Consider the following 23,949-nt stretch of genomic DNA (forward strand, 5'->3'; position numbering starts at 1 on the left):
TTCCATGCCGCGGTGTGCTGGCCCCACTGACTTCCGGTTTGGATCACTGCACTAAGTTATCTGTGCTGATCCCTCTGAAAGTAAGCCCTGGGATCCTTTTTTGTGCTCTTACATCAGCAATAATAATAAATTTGACAGTGTGAAATTAGAAGTGTCGAAGGGTTTCTTTAGTGACTGAGCAAAATGATGTCTCCACTTCAATTTATTGTGATGTGTTTTCACTATGTGTGCTTTGTACGGGTCCTGTTTATTTCACTATAGATTAAATTCTTGTCCCTTCATTTGTATTGTTATGTTTCTTGTATTTTATTGATGTGAAAATCAAACTCTGTCCTAAAAATATCTCTGGATTTAAACACATTTGAAAATGTTATGTGAAACTGAGGGTTGCTGGAGGGGAGTGCAATGAGAGAGGGAGTTAATCATCAAGGAGGGCATGTAATGTAATGAGCACTGGATATTATATAAGACTGATGAATCATAAGCCTGTATCCCTGAAACCAGTAATACATTATATGTTAATTGAATTTGAATAAAATTATTTTTAAAAAAGAAAAAAAAACTAATGATGTATTTTATGGTGATAAGCACAACACAATAAATTTTTTTTAAAAGATATAGGCCTACCTCAAGAAAAAAGAGAAATCTCAAAAAAACAACCTAATATTACACATAAAAGGCCTAGGGGCGGGGGTAGGCGATAGGACAGACCATTTTGGGGTATTAAGGAGGGCACAGATTGCATGGAGCACAGGGTGTTATATGCAAACAATGAATCATGGAACACTACATAAAAAACTAATGAAGTACTGTAGGGAGAGTAACATAACATAAAGAAAGGCTTATGGGAAAATTAAAACAAAGTGTAAAGCCAGCAGAAAATGATAAATAACAATTATAGAAGAATTAAGCTATATTGAAACTAAAAACACAAAGTAGAACAGAATAATGAAACCTGTTTGATATCAGCCCTTTGTACTGTCATTTGCAATTATCTTCTTCCATTTAGTGGGTTGCTTCTTTGGGTTTTTTTTAAAGATTTTATTTATTTATTTGACAGACAGCGATCACAAGTAGGCAGAGAAGCCAACAGAGAGAGAGAGGAGGAAGCAAGCTCACCACGGAGCAGAGAATCCAATGTGGGGCTCATTCCCAAGACCCTGGGATCATGACGTGAACCGAAGGAAGTGGCTTTAACCCACATAGCCCCATCCCTCTTTGTTTTGTTGAATGTTTCCTTTGTTGTGCAGAAGCTTTTTATCTTGATGAAGTCCCAAAAGTTCATTTTCACTTTTGTTTCCTTTGCCTTTGGAGATGCATTAAAAAAAAAATGTTCATCATCGTTAGCCATCAGGGAAATTAAAATCAAAACCACATTGAGATACCATCTTACACCAGTTAGAATGGCCAAAATTAACAAGACAAGAAACAACAACTGTTGGAGAGGATGTGAGAAAAGGGAACCCTCTTACACTGTTCATGAGAATGTAATGTCCATTAAAGGATGAATGGATAAAGAAGACATATACTATATATGTACTCTTAAATATAAAAATATATATTTAAATTAAAAACAAAGGAAAATAGAGGTAAAGAGAGAGAGAGAGGGTGGGAGAAAGAAAGAGAGAGAAAGTGAGAGAGAGAGAGAGAGAGAGAAAGACAAACCAAGGAAGAGATTCTTTACTATAGATAATATACTGGTGGTTACAAGAGGGGAGATTGGTATAATATGGGTTAAATAGGTGATGGGGATTAAGGAGTACCCTTTTGATTAGCACTGGGTGCTATACATACCTTTTTAAAATAACTAAATTGTACAGCTGCAACTAATTTAGTGATTCATCACTTAACGTACATACAACACCCGGGGCTCACCACTGCAATTGCCCTCCTTAATACATCACCTGTTTAACCCATTCCCCTGCACATCTGCTCACTGTTAAACCCTCAGTCTATTTTCTATAGTTGACTCTCTTTCCTAATTTCCCTCTCATTTTTTAAAACATGGTCATCTGTTTTGTTTCTTAAATTCCATGTATGAGTGAACTCATGTAATATTTGTCTATATCTGACTTTTCATTTAGCATAATATTCTCTAACTCTGTCTACATTCTTGCAAATGGCAAAATTTCATTCTTTTTCATGAATAACAATCTACTGCATACTTGTATATATGTGCATACACCATCTTTTTTAACATTCATCAGCCAATGGACATTTGGGTTTTCCATAGCATGATATTGGGATACTTTTCCATTTCATTCTGTCCTCCTCAATTTCTTTCAGCAGTAGTTTATAGTTTTCACAATACAGATCTTTTGCCTCTTTGATTGGGTTTAGTCTTAGGTTGTTATGGGTTTTGGTGCAACTGTAAATGGGACTGATTCCTTGATTTATATCTCTGCTGCTTCATTATTGGTGTATAGAAAAGCAACAGATTTCTGTATGCTGATTTTGTACCCTGAGAATTTACTGCATTTGTGTACAGTTCTAGCAATTTTTTGGTTCTTTCAGGTTTTCTATATAGAGTATCATGTTATCTGCAAACAGTGCAAGTTTGACTTTTTTTTATTAATTTGGATGATTTTATTTCTTTCTGTTGTCTGATTGCTATGCTGGGACTGCCAACAATATATTAAATAACAGTTGTGAGAGTGGAATGATTGTATTTTTCCTGAACCTAGAGGAAAATCTCTCAGATTTTCCCCACTGAGGATTTAATAGCTGTGAGGTTTTTCATACATGGTCCTTATTATGTTCAGGCTTGTTTCATTTATTCCTAATTTGTTGAGGGTTTTTATAATGAATTGATGTTGTACTTTTCATTTTTTTCTGCATCTGTTGAAAGGATCATAAGTTTTTTATCCTTTCTTTTACTAATGTGATGTATCATATCCTCTGATTTGTGAATACAGAACAACACTTGCAGCCCAGGAATAAATCCCACTTGATCATGGGGAATGATTCTTTTAATATACTGCTGGAATTGTTAGTATTTTGTTGAGGATTTTTGCAACCATGTCCATCAAGGATATTGTCCTGTACTCCTCTTTATTAATGGGTCCTTTGTCTCATTTAGGAATCAGGGTACTTCTGGCCTCATCAAATGAATTTGGAAGTTTCCCTTCCATTTCTATTTTTTTGGAATAGTTGAGAAGAATAGGTAAAGCTTCTTTAAATATTTGGTAGAATTCCCCTGTGAGGCCCTCTGGCCCTGGATTTTGTTTGTTGAGAGATTTTAGTTTATTACTGATTTAGTATCTTTGCTGGTATTTGTCCAGTCACTTTCTCTGTTTCTTCCCTTTTCAGTTGTGTTAGTGTATATGTTTCTAGGAATTTACCCATATTTTTCCAGATTGTCTGATTTTTTGGCATATAATTTTTCAAAATATTCTCCTGCAATTGTTTGTTGGTTGTTACTTCCCCTCTCCCATTTTTGTTTGTTTGTTTATTTTTTGGGGGGTCTTTTTTCTTTTCGTCTTGGAAATTCTGGCTAAAAGTTTATTATTTTTTTTCTGCTGAAGCTTGTCTTAATATTACTTTAAGCCCGCTATAGTTAAGGAATGTCTTACTGGCTTTCTTCTCCTTTCTTCCCCCAATAAACAGACTCTTAACTGTAGAAAATAAACTTATGGCTACCATAGGGGAAGTGGATGGGGGAATGGGCTAAATTGGGATAGGAATTAAGGAGGGCACTTATAATAAGCACAGTTTATTGTATATAAGTGTTGAGTCACTAAATTCTACACATGCAACTAATATTACACTGTATATTAAGTAACTGGAATTTAAATAAAGACTTGAAAAATATTACTATAAGCATATGTATCTCTCTACAGCAAAGTTACATTTTTAATATCTTTGTCTTACACTAGATTTCAAGGACACAATTTATGTCAGAAAATGCCATATAATAGGCTTGAGTTAGAAGAGGGGAAGCAGATGGACAACAAAGTACTTTTTTTCCCCTTCTTTTTCCTTGTGAGATGAAATCAACATAACTTAAAATTAAACACTAAACATGTACAATTCAGTGGCATTTAATACATTCACAATGCTATACAGATATCACCTACCTTTGTCTATTTTCTTTCATTTGAGAATACATTATACATATTTCTTTCATGTGAAATTTTGCACATTGATTTTCCTAAGAGTTGCCATACAATTGGTTTGTCTGGGAGAGCAAAACTTATCTCTCATGTCCCTACATGCTTGTCACAGGAAAAGGCATGTCCATTAGTATGATATATATAAAAGCATGCATCTTTCCAATCCCGAGAAGAACCATTCTGGTTTTGCTATCCACTTAGTCTGGACAAGGAGGATGCTTCTTAGTATCACTTTAATGAGTATAATGAGTTTTCTTAATGATAACTTGTACTCTACAGATCCAATGTTATTACCAGACTATGCAATGGATTGTTTGTATGATTATGTTAGTGAATGCATAAATCATGTTGTCTGTGTTGTTAACTCTTTATATTGATAAATTGTATGTGTCCATTATCAATTTCCTTAGTGCCATTTTCATATCTTTATTTCTCATACTGTAAATGAGGGAGTTCATGGTGGGTGGCACCACAGTATAGAATACAGAAACTAGCAAGTCTAAAAGTGATGGATATTTGGGCAAGGGATGTAAATAGGCAAAAAAGCCAGAAGAGAGAAACAGAGTCACAACAAGGAGATGAGGCAGGCATGTGGATATGGCTTTGTGCCTTCCTTCTCTGGAAGGCATTCTCAGCACAGTGGAGAATATATAAATGTAAGAAATATCAATAAACACAAAACAGCCAAAATCTAACACTAGACTGAGCCCAATGACTACTAATTCCCCAATGTTATATGAACAGGCGAGAGAGAGTAGTTGTGGGACATCAAAGAAGAACAGATGAATTTCAGGAAGCCCACACATGGCTTTGGAAAAGGTAGAAGCCATATGAAGAATTGCTTTGAGACCTCCACTGACCCATGAAGTGGTGGCCATCTGCATACAGGCTCTGTGGCCCATGATGATGTCATATCTGAGAGGATGGCAGACAGCAACATAGAGATCATAGGACATGACTGTGAGTAGTCCCACTTCTGTACTGGCTAAGAGAAAGAAGAAAAACACCTGTGAAACACATCCAAGTAATGAAATTGTGCTGTGATTCATTAGGGAGTTCATGATGGATTTGGGGACAGTGATGGAAATGAGGCAGAGTTCTAGAAAGGACAGGTTCTTTAAGAAGAAGTACATAGGGGTGTGGAGCTGATGATCCTTGGTGGTAAGGGTGGTGATGAGAAGACTCCCCAGTAGAGCTACCAGGTAAATTAGCAAAAATAGCACTGCATGTAAGACCTGGATTTCGCTAACATCGGAGAAGCCTATGAGGAAAAATATGCTCCCAGAAGTGAAGTTTTCCATTTCTCTGTGTGTTTAATCAATTACTCTAAAAAATAAATCAGAAGGGAAGACAAACCATGAGAGATTGTGGACTCCAAGAAAACAAAACAAAACAAAACAAAAAAACAACAACAAAATGGAAGGTTTTGGAAGGGAGTGGGTGGGGGTATGGGTGAGGCTGGTGGTGGGTATGAAGGAGGGCAAGTATTGCATTGAGCACTGGGTGTGGAGTATAAATAATGAATCTTGGAACACTTAAAATAAAATTAAATTAAATAAAATAATGTAGGCAACTTAAGACTCAGATGAGGATAACTTATTATCGTATTTTCTTAATTTCCCTTTCTCTTACTGTCATATGCATCTATCAAAATATTTAAGATCGCATGAGACTGCCACTAGAAAGCCTCCATAGACATCAGGGAACCAGAGTTGATCACACCTCAGTCTGACTGAACAGTGTCAGTCCATTCCAAATCATCTACTTCATCCACCTATCCAGATCAAGAACTACACTCTGCACCTCACTAAGATGGAATTTTTCATAAAGTATTTTGTGATAGGTAATGAGGAAAGCCATAGAGTGTGAGCAATCAAACCCAAATATAAATTTCATCTTACTCATTTACTAGCTTTTTGATTCTTAATTAATTATCTGAGTATTAGGTTATTCAATGTACAGAATGAACTTTCTTATCTTACTGAACTGAATGATGTGTATAAAAATACCAAGCCAGGCGCCTGGGTAGCTCAGTCAGTTAAGTGTCTGACATGTGATTTCCACTCAGTTCTTGGTCTCAGAGTCATTGTTTCAAGCCCTGCATTGGACTCCACAAAAACAAAATAAAACAAAAGCCAACAAACAAATGAAGAAACACCTAGCCTAATTCATTAACAAGGTCTTTAACAAACACTATTTCTTCTATTTATCCAAACTTCCTTCATTGCGCCTGAGTCAAGAATTTAGAGAAATTGTCAAAAGATAATTTTTCTTTATATATTTTTATTCAAAATTTTTAAATTTATTTTAAGCATAACAGTGTTCATTGTTTTTGCACCACACCCAGTGCTCCATGCAATCCGTGCCCTCTCTAATACCCGCTACCAGGTTCCCCCAACCTCCCACCCCTCTGCCCCTTCAAAACCCTCAGACTGTTTTTCACAGTCCATAGTCTCTCATGGTTCACCTCACCTTCCAATTTCCCCCAATTCCCTTCAGCTTTCTAACTCCCCATATCCTCCATGCTATTTGTTATGCTCCACAAATAGTGAAACCATTAAATAATTGACTCTCTCTGCTTGACTTATTTCACTCAGCATACTCACTTCCAGTCCCATCCACGTTGATAGAAAAGTCGGGAATTTGTCCTTTCTGATGGAGGCATAATACTCCATAGTGTATATGGACCACATCTTTCTTATCCATTCATCCATTGAAGGACATCTTGGTTAATTCCACATTTTGGCGACCATGGCCATTGCTGCTATAAACGTTGGGGTACAGATGTACCCCTTCTTTTCACTACATCTGTATCTTTTCCACTACATCTGTATCTTTGGGGTAAATATCCAGTAGTGCAATTGCAGGGTCATAGGGAAGCTCTATTTTTAATTTCTTGAGGAATCTCCACATTGTTTTCCAATGTGGCTGCACCAAATTGCATTCCCACCAACAGTGGAAGAAGGTTCCCCTTTCTCCACATCTCCTCCAACACATGTTGTTTCCTGTCTTGCTAATTTTGGCCATTTTAACTGGTGTAATGTGATATCTCAATGTGTTTTTAATATGAATTTCCCTGATGGCTAATGATGATGAACATTTTTTCATGTGTCTGTTACCCATTTGTGTTTCTTCATTGGAGAAGTGTGTGTTCATATCTTCTGCCCACTTTTTGATATGATTATCTGTTTTGTGTGTGTTGAGTTTGAAGAGGTCTTTATAGATCCTGGATATCAACCTTTTGTCTGTACTGTCATTTGCAAATATCTTCTCCCAGTCCGTGGGTTGCCTCTATGTTTTCTTGATTGTTTCCTTTGCTGTGCAGAAGCTTTTGATTTTGATGAAGTCCCAAAAGTTCATCTTCACTTTTGTTTCCTTTGCCTTTGGAAACATATGTTGAAAGAAGTTACTGTGGCTGATATTGAAGAGGTTCCTGCTTATGTTCTCCTCTAGGATTCTGATGGATTCCAGTCTCACATTGAGGTCTTTTATCCATTTTGAGTTTATCTTCATGTACAGTGTAAGAGAATGGTCGAGTTTCATTCTTCTACATATAGCTGTCCAGTTTTCCCAGCACCATTAATTGAAGAGATTGTCTTTTTTTCCACCATATATTTTTCCTCTTCTGTCCAAGATTATTTAACGATAGAGTTGAGGGTCTATATCTGAGCACTCTACTCTGTTCCACTGGTCTATGTGTCTGTTTTTATGCAAGTACCATGCTGTCCTGGTGATCACAGCTTTGTAGTAAAGCTTGAAATCAGGTAACGTGATACCCCCAGGTTTATTTTTGTTTTTCAACATTTCCTTAGCCAATTGGGGTCTCTTCTGATTCCATACAAATTTTTGGATGATTTGCTCCAGCTATTTGAAAAATACTGGTGGAATTTTGATCAGATGGCATTAAAATTATAGATTGCTCTAGGCAGTATTGATTTTTTTTTGATGTAGTGTTTTCATGATTCATTGTTTGTGTATACACCCAGTGCTTCATGCAATAAGTGCCTTTCTTAATACCCATCACCAGGCTTACCCATCCCCGCACCGCCCCCAAAACCCTCAGTTTGTTTCTCAGAGTCCACAGTCTCTCATGGTTTGTCTGCCCCTCCAATTTCCCCCAATTCACTTTTTTTTCCTTTCTCCTAATGTCCTTGGTATTATTTTTTATGCTCCACAAGTAAGGGAAACCATATGATAATTGGTTTTCTTTGCTTGACTTATTTCACTTAGCATACTCTCCTTCAGTCCCATTCATGTTGATGCAAAAGTTGAGTATTCATCCTTTTTGATGGCTTAGTAATATTCCTTATGTATCTGGATCACATCTTCTTTATCCATTCATCGGTTGATGGGCATCTTGGCTCTTTCCACAGTTTGGCTATTAAGGCCATTGCTGTGATGAACATTGGGGTGCATGTAGTCCTTCTTTTCACTACATTTGTATATTTGTGGTAAATATCCAGTAGTGTAATTCTGGGTCATAGAGTAGCTCTACTTTTAATTTTTTGAGGAACCTTCACACTGTTTTCCAAAGTGGCTATACCAACTTGCATTTCCACCGACAGTTGAAGAGGATTCCCCTTTTTCCACAATATCTCCAACATTTGTTTCTTGCCTTGTCAATTTTTGCCACTCTTACTGGTGTAAGGTGGTATCTCAATGTGTTTTTGATTTAAATTTCTGAGATGGCTAATGATGATTAACATTATATCATGTATCTATTAGCCATTTGTATGTCTTCTTTGAAAAAGTGTCTGTTCCAAACCTCCATACTATTTTCCACAGTGGCTGCATCAATTTTAATTACCACCAACAGTGCATGAGACTTCCATTTTCCCCTCACCAACACTTGTTATTTCTTGTGTTTTTGATTTTTCGTCATTCTGATAGTTGTAAGGTGATATATCATGGTGGTTTGATCTGCATTTCCGATGATGAATGATGTTGAGCGTTTTTCTCATGTGTTTACTGACAATCTATATTCTGTATGTCTTCTTCTTTGTCCTTTGCCCATATTTTAATCAAATTATTAGTTTGCTGTTTAGTTGTATAAGTTCTTTCTTTGTTTTAGATATTAAGCACTATTGAGTATATCATTTGAAAATATCTTCTATTCAGTGGTTGCTTTTTTAAATTAATTTATTTATTTTCAAAAACAGTATTCATTATTTTTTCACCACACCCAGTGCTCCATGGAAGCCGTGCCCTCTATAATACCCACCACCTGGTACCCCAACCTCCAACCCCCCACCACTTCAAACCCCTCAGATTGTTTTTCAGAGTCCATAGTCTCTCATGGTTCACCGCCCCTTCCAATTTACCCAAATTCCCTACTCCTCTCTAACGCCCCTTGTCCTCCATGCTATTTGTTATGCTCCACTAATAAGGGAAACCATATGATAATTGACTCTCTCTGCTTGACTTATTTCACTCAGCATAATCTCTTCCAGTCCCGTCCATGTTGCTACAAAAGTTGGGTATTCATCCTTTCTGATGGAGGCATAATACTCCGTAGTGTATATGGATCACATCTTCCTTATCCATTCATCCGTTGAAGGGCATCTTGGTTCTTTCTATAGTTTGGCGACTGTGGCCATTGCTGCTATAAACATTGGGGTACAGATGGCCCTTCTTTTCACGACATCTGAGTCTTTGGGGTAAATACCCAGGAGTGCAATTGCAGGGTCATAGGGAAGCTCTATTTTTAATTTCTTGAGGAATCTCCACACTGTTCTCCAAAGAGGCTGCACCAACTTGCATTCCCACCAACAGTGGAAGAGGGTTCCCCTTTCTCCACATCCTCTCCAACACATGTTGTTTCCTGTTTTGTTAATTTTGGCCATTCTAACTGGTGTAAGGTGATATCTCAATGTGGTTTTAATTTGAAGCTCCCTGAGGGCTAATGATGATGAGCATTTTTTCATGTGTCTGATAGCCATTTGTATGTCTTGATTGGAGAAGTGTCTGTTCATATCTTCTGCCCATTTTTTGATGTGTTTGTCTGTTTCGTGTGGGTTGAGTTTGAGGAGTTCATTATAGATCCTGGATATCAACCTTTTGTCTGTACTGTCATTTGCAAATATCTTCTCCCATTCCGTGGGTTGCCTCTTTGTTTTTTTGACTGTTTCCTTTGCTGTGCAGAAGCTTTTGATTTTGATGAAGTCCAGGAAGTTTATTTTCGCTTTTGTTTTCTTTGCCTTTGGAGACGTATCTTGAAAGAGGTTGCTGTGCCTGATATCAAAGAGATTACTGCCTATTTTCTCCTCTAAGATTCTGATGGATTCCTGTCTCACATTGAGGTCTTTTATCCATTTTGAGTTTATCTTTGTGTATGGTGTAAGAGAATGGTCGAGTTTCATTCTTCTACATATAGCTGTCCCATTTTCCCAGCACCATTTATTGAAGAGACTGTCTTTTTTCCACTGTATATTTTTTCCTGTTTTGTCAAAGATTAATTGACCATAGATGTGAGGGTCCATATCTGGGCTCTCTACTGAGTTCCACTGGTCTATGTGTCTGTTTTTATGCCAGTACCATGCTGTCTTGGTGATCACAGCTTTGTAATAAAGCTTGAAATCATGTAAGGTGATGCCGCCAGCTTTATTTTTGTTTTTCAACATTTCCTTAGCGATTCGGGGTCTCTTCTGATTCCATACAAATTTTAGGATTATTTGCTCCAGCTCTTTGAAGAATGCTGGTGGAATTTGGATTGGAATGGCATTAAAAGTATAGATTGCTCTAGGCAGTATAGACATTTTACAATGTTTATTATTCTGATCCAAGACATGGAATGGTCTTCCATCTATTTCTGTCTTCTTCAATTTCTTTCATGAGTGTTCTGTAGTTCCTCAAGTACAGATCCTTTACCTCTTTAGTTAGGTTTATTCCCAGATATCTTATGGTTCTTGGTGCTATAGTAAATGGTATCGATTCTCTAATTTCCCTTTCTGTATTTTCATTGTTAGTGTATAAGAAAGCCACTGATTTCTGCACATTGACTTTGTATCCTGCCACGTTGCTGAATTGCTGTATGAGTTCTAGTAGTTTGGGGGTGGAGTCTTTTGGGTTTTCCATACAAAGAATCATGTCATCTGCGAAGAGAGAGAGTTTGACTTCTTCATTACCAATTTGGATACCTTTTATTTCTCTCTGTTGTCTGATTGCTGTTGCTAGGACTTCTAATACAATGTTGAACAAGAGCGGTGAAAGTGGGCATCCTTGTCTTGTTCCTGATCTCAGTGGGAAGGCTGCAAGCTTTTTCCCATTGAGGATGATATTTGCTGTGGGTCTTTCATAGATAGATTTGATGAGTTTCAGGAATGTTCCCTCTATCCCTATACTTTGAAGCGTTTTAATCAAGAACGGATGTTGGATTTTGTCAAATGCTTTCTCTGCATCAATTGAGAGGACCATGTGGTTCTTCTCTCTTCTCATATTAATTTGTTGTATCACATTGATTGATTTGCGAATGTTGAACCATCCTTGTAGCCCAGGGATGAAGCCCACCTGATCATGGTGGTAATCTTTTTAATGTGCTGTTGGATCCTGTTGGCTAGGATCTTGTTGAGAATCTTAGCATCCATATTCAACAGTGATATTGGTCTGAAATTCTCCTTTTTGGTAGGGTCCTTGCCTGGTTTGGGGATCAGGGTAATGCTATCTTCATACAAAGAGTCTGGAAGTTTTCTTTCTGCTTCAATTTTTTGAAACAGCTTCAGGAGAATAGGTGTTATTTCTTCTTTGAAGGTTTGGTAGAATTCCCCAGGGAAATCGTCAGGTCCTGGGCTCTTGTTTTTTGGGAGCTTTTTGATCACTGATTCAATCTCGTTATTAGATATCGGTCTATTCAGGTTGTCGATTTCTTCCTGGCTCAAAGTTGGTAGTTAATATTTTTCCAGGAATGCATCCATTTCATCTAGGTTGCTAAGCTTATTGGCATATAACTGTTCATAATAACTTCTGATGATTGTTTCTACTTCCTTGGTGTTAGTTGTGATCTCTCCCTTTTCATTCATAATTTTATGAATTGGGCTTTCTCTCTTTTCTTTTGGATTAGTGTAGCCAGTGGCTCATTGATCTTATTGATTCTTTCAAAAAACCAGCTTCTAGTTTCATTGATACGTTCTACTGTATCTCTGGTTTCTCCCTCATTGATCTCAGCTCTAAGCTTGATGATTTCCCTTCTTATGTGTGGAGTTGGTTTGATTTGTTGTTGATCCTCCAGTTCTTTAAGGTGTAGAGACAGCTGGTGTGTTCTGGATTTTTCAATTTTTTTGAGCGAGGCTTGGATGGCTATATATTTTCCCCTTAGGACAGCCTTTGCTGTATACCATAGGTTTTGGACCTAACTGTCTTCATTCTCGTTGGTTTCCATGAATTGTTTCAGTTCTTCTTTGATCTCCTGGTTGATCCAAGCATTCTTAAGCAAGGTGGTCTTTAGCTTCCAGGTGTTTGAGTTCCTTCTGAACTTTTCCTTGTGATTGAGTTCCAGTTTCAAAGCATTGTGATCTGAGAATATGCAGGGAATAATCTCAGTCTTTTGTTATTGGTTGAGTCCTGATTTGTGACCCAGTATGTGGTCTATTCTGGAGAAGGTTCCGTGTGCACTTGAGAAGAATGAGTATTCTATTGTTTTAGGGAGGAATTTTCTGTATATATCTATGAGGTCCATCTGGTCCAATGTGTCATCAATGCTCTTGTTTCTTTATTGATTTTCTGCTTCGGTGATCTGTCTAATTCTGAAAGCGGCGTGTTAAGATCTCCTACGATTAGTGTATTCATATCAATATGACTCTCTATCTTGATTAACAGTTTTCTTAAGTAATTGGCTGCTCCCATATTGGGAGCATAGATATTTACAATTGTTAGATCATCTTGGTGGATAGTCCCTTTTAGGATTATGTAGTGTCCTTCTGTATCTCTTACTACAGTCTTTAGTTTGAAGTCTAATTTATCTGATATGAAATCGCTACCCCAGCCTTCTTTTGAGTCCCATTGGCATGAAAGATGCTTCTCCACCCCTTCACTTTCAGTCTGCGTGTATCTTTAGGTTCAAAATGGGTCTCTTGTAGACAGAATATGGATGGGTCCTGTCGTTTTATCCAATCTGCAACCCTGTGCCATTTTATGGGTGCATTTAGGCCATTCACATTGAGAGTGATTATTGATAGATACGTTTTTATTGACATCGAGTTACCTTTGAAGTCTTTCTTTCTGTAGACTGTCTCTATATTTCTGTTCAGTGCTATTCTTGGGATTTTTCCTCTTTTATAGAACCCCCTTAATATTTCCTGCAGTGTCGGCTTGGTGGTTGCATAGTCTTTTAAGCCTTGCCGGTCTTGGAAACTCTTTATCTCTCCATCCATTTTGAATGTCAGTCTTGCTGGATAAAGTATTCTTGGCTGCATATTCTTCTCATTTAGTGCCCTGAATATATCTTGCCAGCCTCTTTTGGCTTGCCAGGACTCTGGACAGGTCTGACGTTATTCTGATGGGCTTCCCTCTGTAAGTAAGGAGCCTCTTTGCCCTGGCGGCTTTCAAGAGATTATACCTACAATTATAATTCCTCAATTTGACTATCAGGTGTCGTGATGTTTTTTTGGAGTGTATAATCTTGGGTGGAGACCGTTCAGTCTCTAGTACATGAACGCTGGTTTCATTTGCGAGATTCGGAAAATTTTCATGAAGGACCTGTTCCACGATATCTTCTAGACTTCTTTCTTTCTCCTCCCCTTCAGGAATTCCAATAATTCTGACGTTGGAATGCTTCATGGCATCATTTATTTCCCTGATTCTGCTTTCGTGGTTTCTTACCTCTTTGTTCCAGGCTTCCTCCTGATCCTTTCTCTCTATCTGTTTGTCTTCCAGATCACTAATTCTATCTTCTGTCTCAGTTACCCTAGCTTTGAGAGAGTTTAGATTAGATTGGAACTCATTGAGAGCATTGTGGACCTCCTCCCTGGTAGCTTTAAGCTCCGCCCTAACATTGTGAACATCCTGTCTGTTCGCTTTAAGTTGAGCCCTAATCAATTCTGTTTGGTCATCCATGGCTTTCTCCAACCTAGCTATTGCCTGGATAATTGTTAGCCTGAATTCTCTTTCCGACATATTGTCTATGTTGATAGCCATTAGCTCTGTTGCAGAAGGTCCATCCTCTGTATTTTTCTTCTGTTGGGCATTCCTCCTCCTAGTCATTTTGGTGGGAGAAGACTGAACAGATGTAGCTGGATGTATCAACTCTGGTGCAGTCAAGGTGCACCCTGGAACACTTCTGAGCAATCAGGATTCCCCACCCAAACGAGAGACAAAAGAAAAGAAAAAGGAAAAGAAGAAAAAGAAAAAGAAAAAAAAGAGAGAGAGAGACAGGAAAGAAAGGGAAGATGAAAGAGAAGGTTCAGCCCAGATGGGTCCCCGGTAAGATTTATGAAGTAGACAAACAAAAAGAGATAAAAAGACTGATACAATTATATGGCAAGAGAAAGAAAAAAAATATATATATGCAAATAAAGAAAGAACCTCATCAAAAAGAACCACAAGTAAAATTTATATGCTATCAGGACAAACTCAAAAAACACATAAACACTGGTGGAAGAAGATGGGAGAGTTCTTATAAATTATCAGTGTGTGCGAGGAAGGTTGTTTTGATTCTTCCTGGATGTATCTTTATATCTTTGTTAAAGGACTCAACTTTCCTAAGAGAAAGGGAATTAAAAATTGGTTTACCTATAGGGGTAGTATTGATTGGGGAAAGGGGATTACTTTGAAGTTAACTCTATATGAATATTATAGGATAAAAATAAAAAGGAATATACTAGACTAAACTAAACTAAAATTTAAAAAAGGAGTTCAAAAAATAAAAATGCAAATGAAAAACATAGGTGTATATATCAAAAAGTTCAGGTTAGAAAGGTATTATGGAATTTGATGTACTGTACAGCTTGCTGTGATGGTAAATAGGTTAAAAAATTACCTATGTGTAAAATATATATATATATATATATATATATATATATATGAATGAACCGGAATAGTGGAAACGAGTGAATAATACAAGTTTTTCTATGAAATAGTGGTGGTTCTCTTGTAGTCCTTTTTTTTTTTCTTTCTTGGTTGGTTTTCTGGGGGAGGGGACTGCCACGTGGGTTGTCAGTCAATGATGTTTCCTGAGTAGAGTCCCCCCGCCCCCCTCATGGGGGTGGGCTCTGGGGAAACTGTTTTTTTCAGGCTTTTGTTCTCTGGCGGTTTTTTTGCTTGTTCACTTTTTTCCCTCTCACCTTGACCGCCTTTGATGGTTTTTGTAGTATTAGAAGAAATCAAACCGCACCCTGATCTCCGTCTCAGAGAGAATCCTCAGTCTGGGTGCAGAAGCTGAATAAATTCCCCCTTGGCCGCTGGCAGCGCAGGTTCCAAGTTGGAGACCCTGGGGGCGCAGGATCTTTTGCTCGTCCCCAAAGCCAAGGCAGTGGCGGCTGTCTGGGAGCTCCCGACCGCCAGAGAGGTTCCAAGCAGCGATCGCACACTGAGATTTTGCCGCCAGCCCGGGCTGGGAGTGCCCGGATTGCGCGCACCTCTCTTCAGAGGCAGCTGTGGGTCGGGCGCGCGTCTGGGGCTCTGAGCACGGGGCGCTGTTCCGTAAGCCCCAGGCTGGGCTTTTGCGCGCCTCTGTCCGGGGAAGAGTTTCGCGCGTGCGGGGCTTAGGCTTTAACAATGGCGCAGGTCAAGGAGCGTCCTCCGGGCCTCAGTAACCAAAGGGAGCTCGAGCGACGGGCGCGCGTATATCAAGCTTTGTGCTAGGGTTAGCGCGTGTTCTGCAGACCAGCACAGCTCCCATCCCCTCACAAGAGCCGGGACCCACGCGCTCTGGGGCGTGCTGGCGGCTTAGGGACCAGGAGCTGGTTTCTCCGCCGCACTCTCTCTGCCTCCGCGCCGGGGAGGCCGTCTGGACTGGGGACTTAAGCCCCGGTCCCTAGCCACCCCGATTCCCACAATTTCCCCCGCGATCCTTTGCTCTTTTGGAGTGCTTTCAACCAGTCTCCAAGTTAATGCTGGTCCCCAGACGCAGGGCACTCTCGCTCCTATTGGGGTATTACTCTCCCACCGGTCGCCTCTGGTGGCTCCCTCCCCCTTTTGTTTATCTTCCGATATCAGTCCGCAGTTCCCATTCCGCTTTACCTGCTCACTGGCGTCTTCTGTCCCTGTAGAGATCCAGACGTGTATAATTCTGATCTCAGGCTGATTTCATGGGTGATCGGAGATCTTTGGTAGGTAATCAGCTCACTTTGGGGTACCAGCTGAAAAGACACCTCTTCCTACTACCCCGCCATCTTGTCCCCTCAGATCCAAGCATTCTTAACCAAGGTGGACTTAAGCTTCCAGGTGTTTGAGTTCCTTCTGAACTTCTCCTTGTTATTGAGCTCCAGTTTCAAAGCATTGTGATTTGAGAATATGCAGGGTATAATCTCAGTTTTTTGGTATGGATTGAGTCCTGCTTTGTGACCCAGTATGTGGTCTATTCTGGAGAAGGTTCCGTGTGCACTTGAGAAGAATGAGTATTCTATTGTTTTAGGGTGGACTATTTTTTTTTCCCTTAAAACAGTCATTTTATTTTATTTTTTTCTTGTATGTATATATATATATATATATATATATATATTTCCAATTTATTTATTTTCAGAAAATCAGTATTCATTATTTTTTCACCACACCCAGTGCTCCATGCAAGCTGTGCCCTCTCTAATACCCACCACCTGGTACCCCAGCCTCCCATTGCCCCGCCACTTCAAACCCCTCAGACTGTTTTTTGGAGTCCATAGTCTCTCATGGTTCACCTCCCCTTCCAATTTACCCAAATTCCCTACTCCTCTCTAACACCCCTTGTCCTCCATGCTATTTGTTATGCTCCACAAATAAGTGAAACCATATGATAATTGACTCTCTCTGCTTGACTTATTTCACTCAGCATCATCTCTTCCAGACCCGTCCATGTTGCTACAAAAGTTGGGTATTCATCCTTTCTGATGGAGGCATAATACTCCATAGTGTATATGGACCACATCTTCCTTATCCATTCATCCGTTGAAGGGCATCTTGGTTCTTTCCACAGTTTGGCGACCGTGGCCTTTGATGCTATAAACATAGAGGTACAGATGGCCCTTCTTTTCATGACATCTGTATCTTGGGGTAAATACCCAGGAGTGCAATTGCAGGGTCATAAGGAAGCTCTATTTTTAATTTCTTGAGGAATCTCCACACTGTTCTCCAAAGAGGCTGCACCAACTTGCATTCCCACCAACAGTGGAAGAGGGTTCCCCTTTCTCCACATCCTCTCCAACACATGTTGTTTCCTGTTTTGTTAATTTTGGCCATTCTAACTGGTGTAAGGTGATATCTCAATGTGGTTTTAATTTGAATCTCCCTGAGGGCTAGTGATGATGAGCATTTTTTCATGTGTCTGATAGCCATTTGTATGTCTTGATTGGAGAAGTGTCTGTTCATATCTTCTGCCCATTTTTTGATGTGTTTGTCTGTTTCGTGTGGGTTGAGTTTGAGGAGTTCGTTATAGATCCTGGATATCAACCTTTTGTCTGTACTTTCATTTGCAAATATCTTCTCCCATTCCGTGGGAAATTAGAGAATCGATTCCATTTACTATAGCACCAAGAACCATAAGATACCTGGGAATAAACCTAACTAAAGGGGTAAAGGATCTGTACTTGAGGAACTATAGAACACTCATGAAAGAAATTGAAGAAGACACAAAAAGATGGAAGACCATTCCATGCTCTTGGATCGGAAGAATAAACATTGTTAAAATGTCTATACTGCCTAGAGCAATCTATACTTTTAATGCCATTCTGATCAAAATTCCACCGGCATTCTTCAAAGAGCTGGAACAAATAATCATAAAATTTGTATGGAATCAGAAGAGACCCCGAATCGCTAAGGAAATGTTGAAATACAAAAATAAAGCTGGCGGCATCACCTTACCTGATTTCAAGCGTTATTGCAAAGCTGTGATCACCAAGACAGCATGGTACTGGCATAAAAACAGACGCATAGACCAGTGGAACAGAGTAGAGAGCCCTGATATGGACGCTCAACTCTATGGTCAATTAATCTTCGACAAAACAGGAAAAAATATACAGTGGAAAAAAGACAGTCTCTTCAATAAATGGTGCTGGGAAAACTGGACAGCTATATGTAGAAGAATGAAACTCGACCATTCTCTTACACCGTACACAAAGATCAACTCAAAATGGATAAAAGACCTCAATGTGTAACAGGAATCCATCAGAATCTTAGAGGAGAACATAGGCAGTAATCTCTTTGATATCAGCCACAGCAACTTCTTTCAAGATACGTCTCCAAAGGCAAAGGAAACAAAAGCGAAAATAAACTTCTGGGACTTCATCAAAATCAAAAGCTTCTGCACAGCAAAGGAAACAGTCAAAAAAAACAAAGGGTGGACTATTCTATATATATCTATGTGGTCCATCTGGTACAATATGTCATTCAATGCTCTTGTTTCTTTTTTTCTTTTTTTTTTTTTTAAAGATTTTATTTATTTATTTGAGAGAGAGACAGTGAGAGAGAGCATGAGCGAGGAGAAGGTTAGAGAGCGAAGCAGACTCCCCATGGAGCTGGGAGCCTGATGTGGGACTCGATCCCAGGACTCCAGGATCACGCCCTGAGCCGAAGGCAGTCGTCCAACCAACTGCGCCACCCAGGCGTCCCAATGCTCTTGTTTCTTTATTGATTTTCTGCTTCATGATCTGTCTGTTTCTGAGAGAGGCATGTTAAGATCTCCTACGATTAGTGTATTCATATCAATATGACTCTTTATCTTGATTAACAGTTTTCTTAAGTAATTGGCTGCTCCCATATTGGGGCATAGATACTTACAATTGTTATATCATCTAGGTGGATAGTCTCTTTAAGGATTATGTGGTGTCCTTCTGTATCTCTGACTACAGTCTTTTGTTTAAAATCTAATGTATCTGATATCAGAATGCTATACCAGCCTTCTTTTGAGGCCCATTGGCATGAAAGATGCTTCTCCATCCCTTCACTTTCAGTCTGCGTGTATCTTTAGGTTCAATATGGGTCTCTTGTATACAACATATGGATGGGTCCTGTCGTTTTATCCAATCTGCAACCCCTGTGCCATTTTATGGGTGCATTTAGGCCAATTCTCATTGAGAGTGATTATTGATAGATACGTTTTTATTGACATCGTGTTACCTTCAATGTCTTTCTTTCTGTAGACTTTCTCTATATTTCTGTTCAATGCTATTCTTAGGATTTTTCCTCTTTTATAGAACCCCCCCTTAATATTTCCTGCAGTATCGGCTTGGTGGTTGCATAGTCTTCTAAGCCTTGCTGGTCTTGGAATCTCTTTATCTCTCCAACCATTTTGAATGTCAGTCTTGCTGGATAAAGTATTCTTGGCTGCATGTTATTCTCCTTTAGTGCCTTGAATATATCTTGCCAGCCCTTTCTGACTTGCTAGGTCTCTATGCACAGTTCTGACATTATTATGATAGGCTTTCCTCTGTAAGTAAGGAGCCTCTTTCTCCTAGCGGCTTTCAGGAGATTATATCTACAGTTATGATTCCTCAATTTGACTATCAGGTGCCTTGACTTTTTTTTTTTTTTTTTGGAATCTATAATCTTGTGTGGAGACCGTTTGTCCCCTAGTACATGAACGCTGGTTCCATTCACAAGATTGGGAAAATTTTCATGAATAACTTGCTCCCCTATATCTTCTAGACTACTTTCTTTTTTCTCCCCTTCAGGGATTCCAATAATTCTGACGTTGGAACGTTACATGGCATCATTTATTTCCCTGATTCTGTTTTGATGGCTTCTTCCCGATCCTTTCTCTCTGTCTGTTTGTCCTCCAGATCACTAATTCTATTTTCTGTCTCAGTTACCCTAGCTTTGAGAGAATTTAGATTAGATTGGAATTCATGTAAAGCATTGTGAATCTCAGTTCTGGTAGCTTTTTGCTCTGCTCTAACATTGTGAACATTATCTCTGGTTGCTTTCAGTTCGGCTCTAATCATTTCCGTTTGGTTTCTCCAACCTAGCTATTGCTTGGATAATTGTTATCCTGAATTCCCTTTCCGACATATTGTCTATTTCAATAGCCATTAGCTCTGTTGCAGAAGGTCCATCCTCCGTATTTTTCTTCTGTTGGGCATTCCTCCTCCTAGTCATTTTGGTGAGAGATGATTGAACAGATGTAGCTAGATGTATCGACTGTGGTGCAATCAAGGTGCACCCTGGAACACTTCTGAGAAATCAGGATTTCCCACCCAAATGAGAGAAAAAATAAAAGAAAAAGAAAACAAAAAGAGAGGGAGAGAGACAGGAAAGAAAGGGAAGATAAAAGAGATGGTTCAGCCCAAATGGGCCCCAAGGTAAGATTTATGAAATATATAAACAAAAAAAGACAAACAAAAGACTGAAAAAAGTATATGACAAGAGAATAAAATATATATATATATGCAAATAAAGGAAGAACCTCGTCAAAAAGAACCCCAAGTGTAAGGTTTATAAAGTATCAGGACAAACAAAATCACAGAAACACTGGTGGAAGAAAAAATGGGAGAGTGGTTATAAAATCTCAGTGTGGGCGCGGAAGTTTATTTTGATTCCTCCTGGGTGTATCTTGATATCTTTGTTAAAGGACTCAACTTTCCTAAGATAAAGGGTGATTAAAAATTGGTTTAACTATAGGGATAGTATTGATTAGGGAAAAGGGATTACTTTTAAGTTTAACTCTATATGAATATTAGTAAATAATAACAAAAAAGAGTAAACTGGAGTAAACTAAACTAAAATTTAAAAAAAAAGAAATTTAAAAAATAGAAATGCAAAAGAAAAACACAGGTGTATGTATCAAAAAGTCCAGGTTAGAAGGTTATTATGGAATTTGATTTACTGGACAGTTCACTGTGATGGTTAATAGGTTAAATTTTATCTATTTAAAAAAAATGATCCAGAATAGTGGGAACAAGTTAAAAATAAAAGTTGTCCTATGAAGTAGTGGTGGTTGTTCTCTTGTAGTCTTTTTTTTTCTTTCTTTCCTGGTTGGTTTTCTGGGGGAGGGACCTGCCACGTGGGATTTCAGTCAATGATGTTCCCTGAGTTATGTCCTCCCATCCCCCTCAAGGGGGTGGGCTCTGAGGAATCTGTTTTTTTTCAGGCTTTTGTTCTCTGGCTATTTTTATGTTTGTTCACTTTTTTTTTTTTTCTCTTGCCTTTACCGCTTTTGATGGGTTTTGTAGGTTTAGAGGAAGGCAAACTGCACCCCAGCCTCCCTCTCAGAGAGAAGCCTCAGTCTGGCTGCAGAGCCCAAATAAATTTCCCCCGTGGCCACTGGCAGAACATGTTCCGAGTTGCGGTCCCTGGGGACGCAGGATCTTGTGCTTGTACCTAAAATCACAGCAGCGGCAGCTGTCTGGGCAGCTCCAGACCGCCAGAGAGGTGCCAAGCAGCAATCACACACTGAGATCTTCCTGCTGGCCTAAACAAGTCTCCCTAAAAGTACAATTGTGTACAAAAGTACAATTAGGTGCCTCCCTTTCTTCAACAACTCCTAGTAACTTGCAACTGTGAGCCTGGCTGACTTCTTAAATGTTCATGACTTTCTAAACGATGAACATTTTACCAGAATGACCCATTTCTTTAATCTCTCTCATGCACAGATTCTGCCCCCCTGCCCCCAAATCCTTGCAGGGGGAAGGAAAATCTTAGAATGTTTTACCAAAAAGAATACCACAAGCATCCTAGAAATTGGGAGTGGTACTAACTCCTGCTCACTGATCTAGCCCAGCTCACCTCATACTTGTAAAGCTAGACCCCATGCCTTCTCGGGCACACTGACGGCTCAGGGTCCAAGACCTGGTTTCTCTGCTGCACTCTCTTAGGCTCAGTGCCAAAGGAGGCTGCCCTGGGTCCAGGGACTTAAGCCCCTGTCCCAAGCTGCCCTGATTCCCACAATTCCCCTCCCCCTCACTAGCCTTTGCTCTTTTGGAGTGCTTTCAACCAGTATCCCAGTTAATGCTGGTCCCCAGATGCAGGACACTCTTATATTAGGAGTATTACTTTCCAATCGGTCGCCTGTGGTGGCTCCCTCCCCCTTTTATTTCTCTTCCGATATCAGGCCTACGTTACCACTCTGCTTTACCTGCCCACTGGCGTCTTCTGCCCCCTGTAGAGATCCAGACATGTATAATTCTGATCTGAGTCTTATTTCATGGGTGATCAGAGTTCTTTGATTGGCAATCAGCTCACTTTAGGGTACAGGTTTAAAAGGCGCCTCCTCCTACCTCCTCGCCATCTTGTCTCATTTACATTGTGATATTTCTTACAGGACATCTGCTCTCTGTTATGGGAAACACGCTCATCATTTTCATAGTTGTGCTAGATTCTACACTCCAAATACTCATGTACATTTTCTTAGGAAGTTTATCATTCTTTGAGATCTGGTACACCACAGCCATAGTCCCTAAATTGCTGGATGCCTGCCTCTCATGGGTTGTTACCATGTCTGTTTCTGGCTGTATAACCCAATACTACTTCTTTTTCTCCTTGGAAGCTATAGAGTGCATTCTGCTGGCAGCGATGGCTGATGACCTGTACCTGGCCATCTGCAGACCTCTCCATTACTCACTCCTCATGAGTAATCCTGTTTGTCTGTAGTTTTCAGCTGCATCGGGGATTGGGGCTTCCTTGCCCCTCTCGTATTTACCCTTCTCATCTCTCATCTCAATTTCTGTGGCCCTCAGATCATCACTTCTTTTGTGACTCAAACTCCATTTTTTTATAAAGATTTTTTATGTATTTATTTGACAGACAGAGATCACAAGTAGGCAGAGAGGCAGGCTGAGAGAAAGAAAGGGTAGCAGGCTCCCTGCTGAGCAGAGAGCCAGATGCGGGGCTCGATCCCAAAACCCCAGGATCATGACCTAAGTCAAAGGCAGAGGCTTAACCCACTGAGCCACCCAGGCACCCCTCAGACACCATTTTTAAACTCTCCTGCTCAGATACATTTTTGGCAGAGCCTTTGAGTTACACATGTAGCTCTGTTGTGATTCTAAATTCTTTCCTTCTCACTATGTCTTCCTATAGTCATATTTTAGTTACAATAATAAGACTAACTTCTCATGAGGCTTGGAAGAAAGCATTCTCCACATGTACCTCCCACCTCACCGTGGTCACCATTTATTTTGCCACCATTATATTTACCTATGTTTGCCCTCCAGCCAAGTACAACTTCACTATTTGGTAAAGTAATCTCAGTATTCTACTCTATGGTCCCTCCATTGATAAACCCTCTCATATACACCCTGAGAAACAAAGATGTGAAGAAAGCTTTTAGGAAGGTTGTAGCTCAGAAAAGATTGCTCTTGGTTAGAAACATACATGATATTTGAGAAACTATATAAAATGAGTAATATAGAATGGACTCCCAGCCACATTTAAAAATCGTAATTACTGAGGGGTGGCTCAGTTGATTGAGCATACAACTCTTTTTTTTTATTGATCTTTTTTTTTGTTCCAATTTATTTATTTTCAGAAAAACAGTATTCATTATTTTTTCACCACATCCAGTGCTCCATGCAAGCTGTGCCCTCTATAATACCCACCACCTGGTACCCCAACCTCCCACCCCCCCCGCCACTTCAAACCCCTCAGATTGTTTTTCAGAGTCCATAGTCTCTCATGGTTCATCTCCCCTTCCAATTTACCCAAAAGCACATACCCTCCCCAATGTCCATAACCCTACCCCCCCTTCTCCCAACCCCCCCTCCCCCCAGCAACCCACAGT

General features: G+C 39.5%; 1 protein-coding gene and 1 pseudogene across 1 annotated transcript; one reads left to right on the forward strand and one right to left on the reverse strand.

The window, feature by feature from the left end:
- Positions 1-4,480: 4,480 nt before the first annotated feature.
- LOC122915404 (olfactory receptor 14A16-like) lies at positions 4,481-5,413 on the reverse strand. The gene has a single exon (XM_044262212.1). The coding sequence runs from the start codon at positions 5,411-5,413 to the stop codon at positions 4,481-4,483; it is 933 nt and encodes a 310-aa protein (XP_044118147.1).
- Positions 5,414-15,818: 10,405 nt separating this feature from the next.
- LOC122915405 lies at positions 15,819-23,623 on the forward strand (annotated as a pseudogene).
- The last annotated feature ends 326 nt before the right edge of the window (positions 23,624-23,949 follow it).

Source organism: Neovison vison, chromosome 8, assembly GCF_020171115.1.
Source record: "Neovison vison isolate M4711 chromosome 8, ASM_NN_V1, whole genome shotgun sequence".
Classification (NCBI taxonomy): domain Eukaryota; kingdom Metazoa; phylum Chordata; class Mammalia; order Carnivora; family Mustelidae; genus Neogale; species Neogale vison.

Coding starts and splice junctions, on each gene's coding strand:
- LOC122915404 (XM_044262212.1), bottom strand. CDS start 5,413: ATGGAAAACTTCACTTCTGGGAGCATATTTTTCCTCATAGGCTTCTCC.